The sequence below is a fragment of the Lactuca virosa genome, chromosome 5 (genome assembly GCF_052849685.1).
Source record: "Lactuca virosa cultivar CGN04683 chromosome 5, Lactuca_virosa_CGN04683_v6, whole genome shotgun sequence".
Classification (NCBI taxonomy): Eukaryota; Viridiplantae; Streptophyta; class Magnoliopsida; order Asterales; family Asteraceae; genus Lactuca; species Lactuca virosa.
The window spans coordinates 391186099-391201040 of NC_136430.1; the positions used below are offsets into that span (position 1 = coordinate 391186099).

At 32.1% G+C, this 14942-nt stretch overlaps 1 protein-coding gene across 4 annotated transcripts; it reads right to left on the bottom strand.

The window, feature by feature from the left end:
* Positions 1-7916: 7916 nt before the first annotated feature.
* On the bottom strand, positions 7917-14664 carry LOC145117765 (thermospermine synthase ACAULIS5-like). Of its 4 annotated transcripts, none has more exons than XM_079054077.1 (12): positions 13984-14664; positions 10455-10495; positions 10145-10209; positions 9737-9803; positions 9545-9639; positions 9345-9447; positions 9133-9221; positions 8876-9032; positions 8703-8778; positions 8546-8604; positions 8305-8441; positions 7917-8191 (listed from the first exon to the last, which is right to left on the bottom strand). In XM_079054077.1, exons 1-12 carry the CDS (start codon positions 14249-14251, stop codon positions 8095-8097), a joined length of 1254 nt encoding a protein of 417 aa, XP_078910203.1. In that variant the 5' UTR covers positions 14252-14664; the 3' UTR covers positions 7917-8094. The 4 variants fall into 4 exon arrangements, with proteins under 4 accessions (XP_078910203.1, XP_078910202.1, XP_078910205.1 ...); XM_079054076.1 differs by having other exon boundaries at positions 10455-10498; XM_079054079.1 differs by lacking the exon at positions 10455-10495.
* Between the last annotated feature and the right edge of the window lie 278 nt (positions 14665-14942).

Here is a 14942-nt window from a genome sequence, read left to right on the forward strand (position 1 = left end):
TCTCCTCTACCGAGGATTATTTCCGACTCTTCTTCAGTCCACCCAATAAACCGAAGGTTACATCAATCCTCATCAAATAAATCTTACTTGGTTCCTTCCTTACATACGACTTAGTGAATAAGTGACAACGTTAACCTTCCATAATTAGTAACGATCTTACACCTTATTTGACTCTTGGTAATCCATGCGTATATATATCGTCCCCTCTTTTTTCGTGACGAACACTACTAGTGCACCCCATGGTGATGTACTATGTCGAATAAAAACCTTATCAAGCAGATCTTGCAATTGCTATTAAATTCTTTCATGTGACATCCCCAATTTCACGGCCAGAAAAGATCGATTTAATTTATGCTTTTAAAATAATTTCAGAGTAATCATTTGATTAAAAGTGTTGCGGAATTTGTTCCCAGAAAAAAAATGATAAATATGTTATCAAATCATTTCCGAAGAAATGTATTTTATTCACTTAAACCATTGGGATGTCATTGTCAATACAAAAACATAAGCATAAACAAAACTTACATTCATTTACACTAGTGATCTACTTCTCTTTTAATCTCTCAGTGTAAAGCAACTTTGTATCGATACCTGTAATACAATTAAACTGAGTGGGTCAGGCTTGGGAGCCTGGTGAGCATATAGGGTTTTCAACCCACAATAAATAATAAACTTATTAAGTTCTCAATCAATAAATTTATTAATTTCATCAACCAAAATAACCCTAATTACCCATTCCCATTATCCTCACTTTACGTCCCTACAACAACTATCATAAGGGACCTAGCCTAAGGATTATCACTAGGGGTGACAACATTGCTTTGGGGGTTCCTCAGCAAGTTATGTCAAATAAAACAAACATCGGGGTGACAACATTGATTTCCCTCAGCAAGTTATGTCAAACAAGACATCCTAACATAAAACAACCTATAAAGTGACAACATTGCTTCCCTCTGTAATTTATGTCAAATAAGACATGAAGTCACATCTTTGCCATGTGCTAAATCCATAGCTCTTATTCATCGACGGTATTTCCCACGGGTTCCCCCCCCCCCCCCCCCCCGCAATACATGTCAATGGGTTTTCCATATGCTAAGTCCATAGCTCTTATTCATCGACGGTATTTCCCACGGGTGTTCCCCCCCGCAATACATGTCAATGGGTTTTCCATACAGCTGAGTCCATAGCTCTTATTCATCGACGGTATTTCCCACGGGTGTTTCCCCCCCGCAATACATGTCAATGGTTTTTCCATACAGCTGATGAACATACTAAGGGGTTTCCCCAGCCATACATGCACTAAAGACACTCATGAGGGGAATAGAGTACAACGAATGAACACTCTAGTCCATTAACACCTACAGGTTGCGAGCCTACTAGTGTTCCACAGACCGTCTAGAACAGTCCATGGTTGTCATCCATACTCTGCTGAATGACGGGGGTCAACGTTTGGGTAAGGGCTTTTCTCATATTGCACCACTCACGCCAACGTTTGAGTAAGGGCTTTTCTCATATTTCACCACTCACTCTCAACTCATGATCTATATCACTGATCATCTCATCTATCCAACTCACCTTTCATCACACACCCACTATTTAACTCATGATCTATATCACTAACTCATGAAGCTCGTCCGATCACTTCATAAAAGAACAAAGACTCCAAAGCTCTTCCAAATAAAAGTATAGGGAAATATTGATAAAGTACTCCCTTACTTTCCCGTACCCCGACACGTAATAGTGTCAAAAAGAAGAACTAACAGATGAACACATAGTTCAAAAACACCTAATGAACATATAGTTCAAGAACACTTTATGAACATATAGTTCAAACATACGTACCGATTACAAGTCTACTAACGTTCCACTGGACTATCTAAAATAGTCTGTGGCCGTTGTCTATACTCTGCTAGATGACTAGATCATCTTAAACATCGACACCTCTCATCACTTTTATTTCATCACACATCATCTAATTCATCTACCCATGTTTTACCCAACATATTTGTAGATAATATATATATATATATATATATATATATATATATATACGGTTTAAAACTTGTATAAAACATCTATTCAACAGTCACTTTAATTAAACAATCAATATAATTACACATAGCACGTATTTTAAAGAAAATACTTCATATATATGTGTAAGGTGAAAGTAACTACACACTCACTTGATTTAACGATAACCGGGCAGCACTTCGTTGCCTAAAACGATCGTTTCTAATAAAACCGGGAGTTTTATTCAGAAACCGGGCTCTGCGAGGGTCGGACTTCGAAACCGAAAAGATAAATTTTTCGGGCTTCTCGGGCACTTCGTGGCGTATTCCGGGGGTTATAATTGATATCGGGGCTTCGGGGAATGTTAAGATGAAGAAAATATGAAGAAAGGGGCTAAATATGGCAAAATTCCAAATCTAACCGGGAAGGCTCGCATACCCCTTCTATTTATAGGGGTCCGAAGTCGGTTCAGGTGGTGGGGTCCGCAGGCGAGGGTCCGCATGTGCTCGCACATGGTCTGCGCGTGCGAAGGGGCTGCTGTCCTCTTCTTACTGGACCGAGGTCTAGTCCGAAGTAGGGGGTGCCCGTGGCTTCATGCGAGGGCTCGGTCACGTGAAAGAGGGTACGTGTCGCCTTCTCAGTGGACCACTCCGGATCAGCTTACGAGATAGGATGACTCAGCAGCTCGGACACGCGGCTCGCATGACTCACCAATTTCAGACACGTGGCACGTTCTAAGCGAAGGTGACGTGGCCGAAGCCACCTATGCGAAATTTCTCGGTTTTCGCGCCAAAACTTCTAAAATCCATAACTTTCGCATACGAGCTCCGTTTTTGACGTTCTTTATATGCACACGTAGGTAAAATTACGCTCTACAACTTTCGTTTAGACTTCGTCGGCTAACTTTGATTTTAATTTTTATATTATTATTTTTAACAGACCGGGACAGGAAATCCGTTAAAAATTCATAACTTCTTCATCCGACGTCCGTTTTCGTCAGACTTTTTACCGTTGTGCTACTAATGACGAGACCTTCGATTCTCGTTTAGGTCGTGTCGGCTAAAAATCTCTCGATCTAAAATTCGAGTTTTTAGCTGTCTACTGCTAAGCTGAAACTTCAAAAAATCATAACTTCCTCATACGAAGTCAGATTTGGGCGTTCTTTTTATACCTACTCTCGGTTTAACGAACACTACGAGTTTCGTTTAGATCACTAAGGCTAAAAAGTAGTTTATCAAAAACTCACTTTTTACGACATTCGGCACCGTGCCGGTTTATCGTGAAACTTCGACAGGTCATAACTTCTTCGTTATAACTCGGATTTCGGCATTCTTTATATATCCGTAATCCTTGTCACGCCCATTACAAGTTTCTTAATAGATATCGGCTTTATCTAATATTTAATTTTGACGCTCATTTTTATTCTTAATTAATTAAACCCTAATAATTAAGCATAAAACACATAATTCACATAAAATTCACATAATTCCTTTTCATTTCTTCTAAATGAGTTACAAAGGTTAACCTAGACCATTATGTCAATATTAATGCCTAGCCTAGAAACACGGGCGTTACATTTCATCCTTGTTGGTGTACTCTATCAATGTCACATTTCCTTGTTCCAGCCTCAAGAATTCTTCCTCCAATTGCTTGATCGTCGTTCGAGGACAAAACATCTCTCTAAAGATTCTTGCACACTCATCCCATGGCATCCTATTGATTGTATCTAACACCCTAACTGATTTTACCCTCCCCATCGGTATAAAGCCTCATTTTTAAACATCGTCACGACATAAACCACATTGTCCTTATTTGCACACTTATCGGAATCAAATGTTTCCACTATCTCCATTATCCACGTTGATGATAAGATAGGATCAACGTCCCCGCGACACATTCGTGGTTTACAAGTCATGAACGTCTTGTAACAATTACCTCATCATTTGTCGTTTACATCTTTCCGTGATCGTAGTGCGACACTGGGGTCAGAAATTGAAATCGACATACCATATCCATAGCCTTCTTCTTCATCAACCTTGTTACCACCGTTCACATTCTATAGTGCATCTTGGTCCTGAACATTTACATTCGACAATGTAGCTTGCATATCCTGAGCAATCTTGTCAATTAATTATTCTCGAGTAACCATATTTGTTGCACGACCTTGTCCGCAATCTTGACCCCGACCACGACCTCGATTGGAGTTAGAGCTCAGTTTCACCAATTGTGCTCGTACCGGTGCTATGATGACTCATAGACCTCTTCCCCTAAACCTACCTCTACCTCGACCCTAACCGCGCCAACAACTGGAAGTAGGGTTTACGGGAGTCTCTAGTACTTCTTCGGGTGCAGAAACATCGGCTCCAAATTGGAATGTCTTCCCGCTCCAGTGTTACCTTAGTAAGCCTCCCTGATATCCTTGAGGACATGATGCCTACTAGTAAGATATGGTCTAAATTAGTTGCTAGGTCACCTCTCTCTCTCCTTCCGTCTAAGCTTAAGTGTTTACGGAAACACCTAATCTGCTTAAACAACGCTCTATTACCAACTTGTAACACCCCAATTTTCAAATATCGATTAAATGAAAAATAATCGTTCCAACATCTCCCAAGATCAATTATGAACTTACTTATAGACTAAACTACAGCGGAAGCAAAATAAATAAAATAAAACCTTCAATTGAACAACTACGGGTGTTACGTCTTTGCAGAACTCCTTTGTTGTCTTGTAGATAAATCGTTCTCCTTGGCCTTCCTACTTCCACTTGCTAAATAGTTTCCTGGGTTGCGTACATTTAAAGTTTCTAAATGGGTAAGCCTAGTGCCTAGTGAGTTCGTGTTGCACATACATGTCCATCACTTAAAAAACATATAGTTTTATCATATATCTTCAATAAATCATACAACAAATATATCACCCGATATCATAATTTAGGGGAACGATTAATTATCCAGAGAAAGAACCAAAGGTTCATTTCCCTTCTCCTTGAGACAACTCATCATCCATTGTACTCAAGTATTTTAAATATCTAAGGAAATGAGTATAATTCTCAATTCTCATCCCCGCCGATCACACACATCCGTCATGCTCGCAGCGATTAAACACCCCATCTGTTCCCACTAAACATGTCACCCAAAACAAACGCGCAATAGATAAACAACTCAAAATAACATTTGCACACAACCATACTTATCATAAAATATATTTCAAATAAATAATTGAAAACCCGCATATAAACCACATGATAAATATTTATGTGCGAGCAACCACAGAACACGAAAAACTCACTTCATTGACGTTAGTTTTTAACCGAGTCTTGTCACGTTACTTGCTCCCTACATTCCACCAATAAGTTTTCTAAGGCAACCATCTTAGGAAAACATCCTATGAGTTCATTTTGGTTCAACCATCATCATGTCTCATTCAACCGATTATTAACAATTATAATGTAATACTCTTCCAAAAATATTCAAAAAATAAGTACATAAATTAACTAATAACTCAAATCTGAAATATTTTATGGCACCTTTCGTTAAATTTATAAATAGTTTTGCATCTTAAAATACAAAGTTCGGGGCTAAATTAGAGATATATTAAATCTCTAATTTTAAATAATCAAAAAGTTATAAAATTCAGTGGCTAGACATGTAATTTTCGATATCTTTGAATTATAGCAAAAAATAAATAAAATTGAAAGTTTAGGGGCTTAAATGTATTTTGTAGTTACTTGGGAAAATGACACGTATTTGAGTTTGGAATCAGCTAAAAATATATTAAATTCACCATTCACATTGAAAAACAATTAGTTTTCACTTTTTGTAAAAGAAAACTTAATTGGTTTGACCCTTGACCCATTTACCCAAAATCAATTTCACAATACCCGAATTCATCTTCTTCTTTACCCGAGAAAACTTATTCTCTGGCATTTTTAAACTATTGAAGTTTCGACTTCACTTAAGATAATATTAATTAATTTTATAAAAATTACCACCATCTGTCTCCACCATTTACTAACAATTATCCATAAACAACTATCAATTTATGTTCCAAAACAGTGTGAATTCAAGCAATTATTTACAAAAACGTTTCTTAAAAATCATTGTCAACTTGCTACTGGTTAGATCGAATTGAGACAGGAGATTGAACCAAAATACGTATGGCATGAATATAATTCTATCTAAGCAACTGTATCAAGCTTAAATCGAATGAACATACCTTAATTCCTAAGAACAACTCCGAAAATCTTCACGAACTTCAAACCACGATTTCTATTTTGTTTCTCTAACCTTTCTTGCAATTTTTGTGGGCATTCCACTCTATTTCTCGTGCCTTTTATAATCCCCAAGTTTGTAACCTTTCTAGTTAACCCAAAAGTCCAAATTTATGGCTCTAATCAAAGTAATGAGTTTTGGAATTAAAATTCAATAATCTCTCTATTTAGTCCTAATTAAAGATCCATTATATTATTTTAATAATATAACCAAATTATATATATTTATACTTTTATTTTAATTTGAGTTATCATAGAAATTATTCATCGGATTTCAGATTTTTTCTTGAAATTCTTTTTTTTTTGTCCTGATTGTCCGTATATTATATTTTTTTGTCAGAAAAAGTCTTTTAATGTGGTATAAATTAAGTTAGTATGGAATAACCTATTATAAACAAAATGATAATTTTTCCAAACCACAGAAGACTCGGTTATTTTGAATAAATCCTCTTTCTCTCTATTGATTCGTTTTTTGTTTATATCCCTTTCAAATATATATTTCCGTCCATTTTAAATTAAGTGATACGATAATCTATAAAGTTATTGTAATAAAAGAAAATATGTAATTCATATTTTAAAGCTAATTTATAAAAATAGTGCTTTTTACAATTATATAGATTACCAAAAATAATATTCTAAAATGTAACAGATGATATAAGATTGAAAATGAAATATTATTCTTACCATCTTTTCTCTTTCTATTTTATCTTGAATAAATAAAATTGTGTTGAATATGGTCTTAGAAGCCTTTACCGCTATGTTTTTGGGCTGTTTCGCATTGGCATGGTCATTATAGCCCATGTAAAAGTGCTCCATAGTCTTTACATAATTATGGTATATTGAGCAAGAAAGAAAAGCCCAAAAGTCGCTTTAGCCCACTTTTTACACTATATATTTTAGTTGGACTTAATCATTTATTCATTTGATCAGACGAATAAGCCCAAATTAACTCGACTAGTTTTAGCTAGTTATGGGTTTTTGCTATTCTTTTCCCACTCAATAAGTACTATTCGTGTTTTTTTCTTATTTAATAATTTGAGAAATTAAATTGCATTCTATCTTTTATGTCTACAAATATTTCTATCCACTAACATTATGACACTTGTCATCATTCTACAATTCAGTTTAATTTAATTTTGATATATTCCTAATATATACTATTAATGAAATACAGAGTAGTTAAGTAAATATGGAATGATGACATGTGTTATAATATTAGTGGGTAGGAATATTTGTAGGCATAAAAGCGAGGAGGCAATTTAATTTTCCTTACAATTTTGTCAACAATTTATTATTAATCAACAACTTATTTACCTATTGTATTATTACTTTCTACCCTTATCCTAAAATGACCATATGGGGAGATATTATATCACCAAGAGTCCAAGACAACCAATATTTTCATGACTTTAAGAAAATAGCCACAGTCCCTGTGAACATATATCAACACGAACACGGTCGATAAAAATAACCTTTAATAAGTTTCCGTAGGTTTAATTTATTCTTCGCCAATGAATATTTTTTATGATGATTCAAGTTCATCACCTTAATAAAGCTCAATAATGGCTCGTGACACATTTTAATTTCCTTGCCAATATTAATGTTTTACTTGTTAGAGACACAATGATCAATCATACACGCATGAATAAAATGTACTTTCACATAACGAGTTAAACATATCGGGTTGTGAATCCGTTTTCATAGAAGTTCATTAACATTTAGAAATTAATTTACCATTGGTGGCTACAAAATTAAAGAAACAAAATACAAAGAAAAGGTAAACAAAGAAACATCAAAATTAAAGGGAATTTGCTTCATCTTTCGTGCACAAATTCGTCCCTTGTCAAGCATGATGATCGTGCTTGTGAGCTGAACCGTGTCCATGCCCATAGATGAATCTTGCTGCACCCTCTGTGTACACATGTGTACAAATATACAAGAAAATATGATATCTGTGTAATTGAATTAAAAAACTGACCACAATTAAAAAAAAAAAATTTAAAAGAAAAATCTATAGCTCTTACGATTTTCGAACTGCTTTGCTCAAGGTAGAAGCTGACACAAATGTTTTGCCATCAAGATATCTATTCTCGCCATTGATCCTTTGCTTCATTCTCAAATCCAATTCATCTGGACTCAGTGTGATCGGGTAATCTGATGCCTGTGGTCAAGTTTAATAGAAACATCATTAACTTAATTATATGGCAGAAAGATTACTACAAAGAAATTTAGCGAAAAATAGAAGCATATAGTAATTAAAATTACCATAACCCATCCCCAAATGTCAGCATAGGAAGGAATGTGAGCTGAGTATGGCACCACATCTGTTCACCATTTGTACCAAATTAATAAAATATAAAGAAGAAAGATGATGTTTAAAATAAAGTTAAAGCAATATTAACTGTCATGCATCAAAACTTACATTTAAAAACCTGCTTTAGAGTGTTGAAAATACAAGAGAAAACTTCTGTGTGGCTAAATACACCAGCTGGTCCAGCCTACAACAAATGTTAGATTATTATTTTAATAATCCTTCTTGTAATTATATTTAAATCCTTCAATGGGGTCTATCTACTAAGTGTTTTGTATATTTACCTGTGTGACAAAAATGCCACCCTCCATGAGTCGTGGTTTAACAGTGAGTTCATAGAAGGTCTTGGTGTAGAGTTGGTAACATGGGCCTCCTTCAAGGGGATCTGCCAAGTCTCCTATGATCACATCATATTTATCGTCTCTCTTTTCAAGTTCCACCCTACAAAGTAATTAAAACATAAATCATCAATCGTATTATAAATGTAAAAGGTTTATATATACGAACTTTTTATGGGATGAATTAAGCAAACGTATTCAACCTAGCGTCATTGATAATCAACTCGAGTCTTGGATCACCGAAAGCTTCACTGTTTACTGCCAAATAAGACTTGCAAAACTCCACCACTTCCTGCTCATATTGTAAGAGTTTTTGTTTTGAGTGCGTATATACATAATAAATGTGGTTAATTAATTTTACATAATCTTGTTACTTTGTTAGTAAGAGCAAAAGATGGAAACGAAGGGATGTCACCTCATCAATGTCACACATGACAACTTTGTTCACAGTCTTGTGTCTAAGTAGTTCCCTTGCAGTTGAACCCTCACCTCCACCCATAACAAATATGGTCTTCGGACTAAACAAATTATTCGATCAAATTACATATGATAACATAATTAAAAAAAAAAACTTCTGAATATGATTCCTATATAGAACTGGATAGAGAGTTGTACTTCGGGTGATGTAGAAGTGGTGGATGAACAAGAGATTCATGGTAGATGAACTCATCGATCTCTGCACTTTGCAACTTTCCATCGATAACTAGAGCCTGAGAAAATTAAATATATTTATATCGAAGAAGATTTTGTGTTTGGATTGGATGAAAAAAGAAATAAAGAAAAGTAAAAGTGGAGTATACTAAGTACCTTCCCGAAGGGTTTAGTGTCCAAAAGTTGAATGTCCTGGAACTGAGTGGCTCCTGTGTGTAGTATACTGCATAAGAATATCAAAAAGCAAAGTTAAACTCAATAGACTTTCTTCCAAATATTAAAATGAAGTTGAGCACCCATAAACGTATAAGCCTTTTTTATATATATTATATTATTTGACCAAAGAAAAAAAATAAAAAATCATAGGGGCCTGGGACCAGAATCTTGTTTGCCACTAATCTTTGTCTAGCTTTAACACATACAAAACCTTTTAGCAAAAAGGCCGAATAGAAACATGTTTAAGGTTTAGAAGTTTATAAATTAAATCAAACTGTTTAAAAAAAGAGCAAATGAAGATGGTATTGATCATAAAGTAGAATTAATAAAAAGATTAAGTAAAGAAACCTGTTGAGAGCAAAACACCATCTCAAGTTCTCTTCGATCTCTTCTTCATACCAGCAGCTTTTCCTCTGAGAATAGACATTAGTACCATTAGCATTTGAGCAAGAAATATCACCCATTTTCTTGAATTGTTATTAGAAAGGAATTGAAGAAGGGGATGTGGTGTTAGTTCTGAAGATGGAGACTTGGATTTATATAACAAGTTAAAGTGGGCGCAGTTGAGTTCAGACTGAGGAGTGGTGGTGATGCTGATGATATAAGTTGTTTGAAAGTGAAGGCAAAATCCTCATTGATTTCCCCAAAACCATCATACACTGGGATTTCGGAGCTTGATTTCCCCGCGTGCCTTCCCCCCTGCTTTATTTATTTATTACACACAAATCCAACTTCAAATTCTCCAATATATATATATATATATATATATATATATATATATATATATATATATATAGGGCTAGGTTATTTTGTTTGTTACATTTATTGTGTGCTAGAATGCACCAATAGGAATTTAGTAAATTAAATAATTATTTAATTAAATAAATATAAATATTAAATGATTTCCATATATATATATATATATGTATATATATATATATATATATATATATATGTATATTAAATGATATCCATAATTGTAATTCTGTTTTTATGGAAACTAATTAAATCCGTCATTAAAGTCAGCAATAACATTCTTTCAGAATAAATTCGCATCTAGGTTTTTATATATGAGTTCGTATTTTGTTTCAGGACTCACTCACTTAAAATACAATAAAGTTGCATGGAATATGAAGAACGAGAGTGTATTCTAGTAGAATACACTCTCATTCTGCTGGAAGACACTCTCATTCTTCTAGATATGAATTCATTCTGAAAGAATATTATTTTTGACATTAATGAAGAATTTAATTAGTTTCCATAAAAATGAATTATAAGTATGGATAGCATTTAATATACATATAATTAATACTAAATTCTTATTGGTACATTCTAGCACACAATAGATGTGATAAACATTTGAACCTACCTCTATATATATATATATATATATATATATATATATATATATATATATATATATATATATATAATTTTGTTAACAATTATTAATTTATTACAACATATCATATAATCATATAATATCATCATACTACATATAAAGAAGACATGTTTTGTATCAATATATTAATTTGAAGTTTCCATAACCTTTTAATTTTTAACTTAATGTAATTAATCTATTAATTTAAAATATGATACTAAATGAAAAATATTATCTTATTATTGATAGACATTTAAAATGATTATTATAGTACACTTATTTGTTAATTTAAGTATTATGTTAAAACCAAAACATAAATCAAAATATAAAATGAACTTAAAAACATATCATATCATATTATACTATAAATGTGACTTTTTTTCTATCACCATATTAATTTGAAACTTCTATGATCTTTCAACTTTTAACTTAATATAATTAATCTATTAATTTAAAATATGATATTAAATACAAAATATTATATTATTTTTGGTAGACTTTTAGATTAATTATTATAATACATTTATTTGTTAAATCGAATATTATGTTAAATCCAAAGCAAAATATAAAATAAACTTAAAAACATATTTATATACTATTTTTTATCATATTTAAAGGTTTAAGTATTATAATGTAGAACAACATGTCAAAGTACATAAAAGATACTAAAAACTATTTTATATTATAATTATTTTTTTCCAAATAATTGGTTTATAATAGTTAACAAAAAATAAAATGACATTGTGTTAACTTAAAAATAATGGTCTATATATCAATTAACCATCATGATCAAAATTAAAAAAATAAAAATAAATAGATAAGTAATTTCTAAATTAATCAATCATAACTTTAAATTGAAATACTAAATCAAAACCATGTTTACTTTTATTTAAACGCAGACCATAGTTAGATGTTATTGAATGATATAATTATGATATATGTATACTTTATAATACCGTTCAAAATAATTACAAATTTATATATCAACACGGTGTAAAAGTTATTTTTTTATAGTTATTATTTTCAATATGTATATGCAAACAATTTAACTATATAGTTTTATTTTGCGCAACGCCCAAATGTTCACCTAGTTTATGATATAATAGTCTACAACTTTTTACGATTTTATCATAATAATAATAATAATAATAATAATAATAATATTATTATTATTATTATTATTATTATGCACATGAGATGAAACGTTAATTTAACTTAATGCTTATTCCCTCTACCTGTGATGCATTATTAATTTGTATAAATGTAAATTACAAAATGTTGGACAACATAATAATAATTATAGCATTTGTTAATCAAATAAAAATTCATAATAAAACTATATAATATTGTACTGTAAATGAGACATTTTTCTATCACCATATTATTGAAAGTACCTTAACCTTTCAATTTTCAAATCTGTTATTTTAAAATATGATATTAAAAGCAAAATATTATCTTATTATTGGTATATTTTTAAAATGATTATTATAATATACTTATTTGTTAATTTGAATATTATGTTAAAACCAAACATAAATCAAAATATAAAATATACTTAAAAACATATCATATCATCATACTATACTATAAAGAAGATATTTTTTCTATCACCATATTAATTTAAAACTTCCATGACCTTTCAGTTTTCAACTTATAATTAATCTATTAATATAAAATATGATATTAAATGCAATTTATTATTGGTAAACTTCTAAAATGATTATTACACTTATTTGTTATTTTGAATATTATGTTAAATCCAAAGGATAAATCATCATATCATATCATATTATACTATACTATAAATGATACTTTTTTTTTATCCTTATATTAGTTTGAAACTTACACACGATCCTTTTAGTTTTTAACTTAATACAATTAATCTAGTAATTTAAAATATGATATTAAATGTAAACTATCATCTTATTATGGTAAACTTTTAAAATGATTATTACACTTATTTGTTAATTTGAATATTATCTTAAATGCAAATCATAAATTAAAATAAAAAATAAAGTTAAAAACATATTCATATACTGTTTTTCAAAATAGTTAAAAAGGTTTAAATATTAGAAAAAACTTCATAAATGGTTTCTGTAGTTTGACAAAATTTGAAGTTTCATCCCTAACTTTAAAAAAACTCATAGATGGTCGGTTTCAAGACTTTTAATGTTTAGTTCTTATGGCTCACTCCGTTAGTATTTGATCGTTAAGTGAAGGGCATTTACGTCATTTCACTACCTAATGACCATTTATGAAGTTTTGACTTATTTAAATAAATAAATAAAATACAACTATTTAATAAAAGGGTCTCTCTCTCACAGATAGTAAAGAAAAAGTAAAAAAAAAAAAAAAAAAAACTCACCCAATCCATCTTCCCTAACCCATTTTCTTCCCTCCACGTTTTCTACCTCAACTTTGTCCAAATTATACACTACAAATATCTTCTCTCTAAGTTTGTCCAGACAAGTAGTATGATTACAGTGAAAATCATTATTTCAGAAAAAAAAAGTAATAAAGAATAAATTGTGTGTAGGTTTCCTGGGTATGAATGGAAACAAAAAAAAGGAACCATTATGAATGCTTGGATGACATCTCAGAACCCATTATATATCAATCTAACTTGAATTCCATATATACAATTAGAAATTTCGCAAAACTAAGCGGAAATTTGAATCAAAGTTCTAATTCCAATTCTTAACTTTTATGGCATAATATTGAAATTAACGAAATGGGGTTCAATTCCATTACCAATTAACGGTTTTAAACACTAATTTAATTAAATGTTCAGGACAATTAAAGTTACCTTCAAGAACAGAACCAAAAACGATATTTCTACCATCAAGATCAGGGCAAGGACCAAGGGCCAGTCGTGATCCTGAACTCGACATTATGATAATTCGGATCAAGTTTAATACCATCATCATCATCATTTTCCGATAAGCATAACGATAAAAGTCACCCTTTGTGTGCCCTAACTTGAAAACCATAGGGTCGATACTCTCTTTATGTCTAACAAAACCTACCAGCGGCTTTACTTCTCCTTTATCCCTCCGTCCTTGATATCCCGTCATAAAAACCAACCAAGAAAGATCTTATGAATTAGCGGTCCTTTGTAGTAACCGGTGCACATGGATTTGAAATTGGAAACAGTGATGGGGACGAGGTTGGCGTAGAGGCCGAGGACGATGCTGCCGACGGGTTCAGTATCAGGACAGAGGGCGATATCTAATCCTAGGGTTCGGGTTTAGAAGTAGCTAGGGCAGATACTTAAGTCCATGAATACACAATCAATAATGGTGGTGTCAAGTTGTTTTTGTGGTGGTGAGGCTATAGAGAGGGAGGGAGAAAGAGCGATGGTGGTGATAGAGAAGAAGAGAAGAGAGCGGCAATGGAGTTGGAGTTTGGAGAGAGGGGAAGAAGGAGAAGGATAAGAAGGGAGCGTGGCGGAGGTAATGGTGGTTGTGGTTGAGCAACCCATGGTGATAACGTATTTATTGAGAGAGAGAGAGAGAGACTTTTATTAAATAGTTATATTTTATTTTTTTCTTTTTATTTTTTTAAGTAAGGCAAAACTATGGGTAGTGAAATTAAGGAAATGTCTTTCACGAACAAATACTGACGGAGTGAACCATAAAGATTAAACATTAAAAGTTTTGAAACCATATGGATCATCTGTGAGGTTTTTTTAAGTTAAGGATGAAACTTCGATTTTGTGAAACCACAGGGACCATTTATGAAGTTTTGTCTAAATACTATAATGTA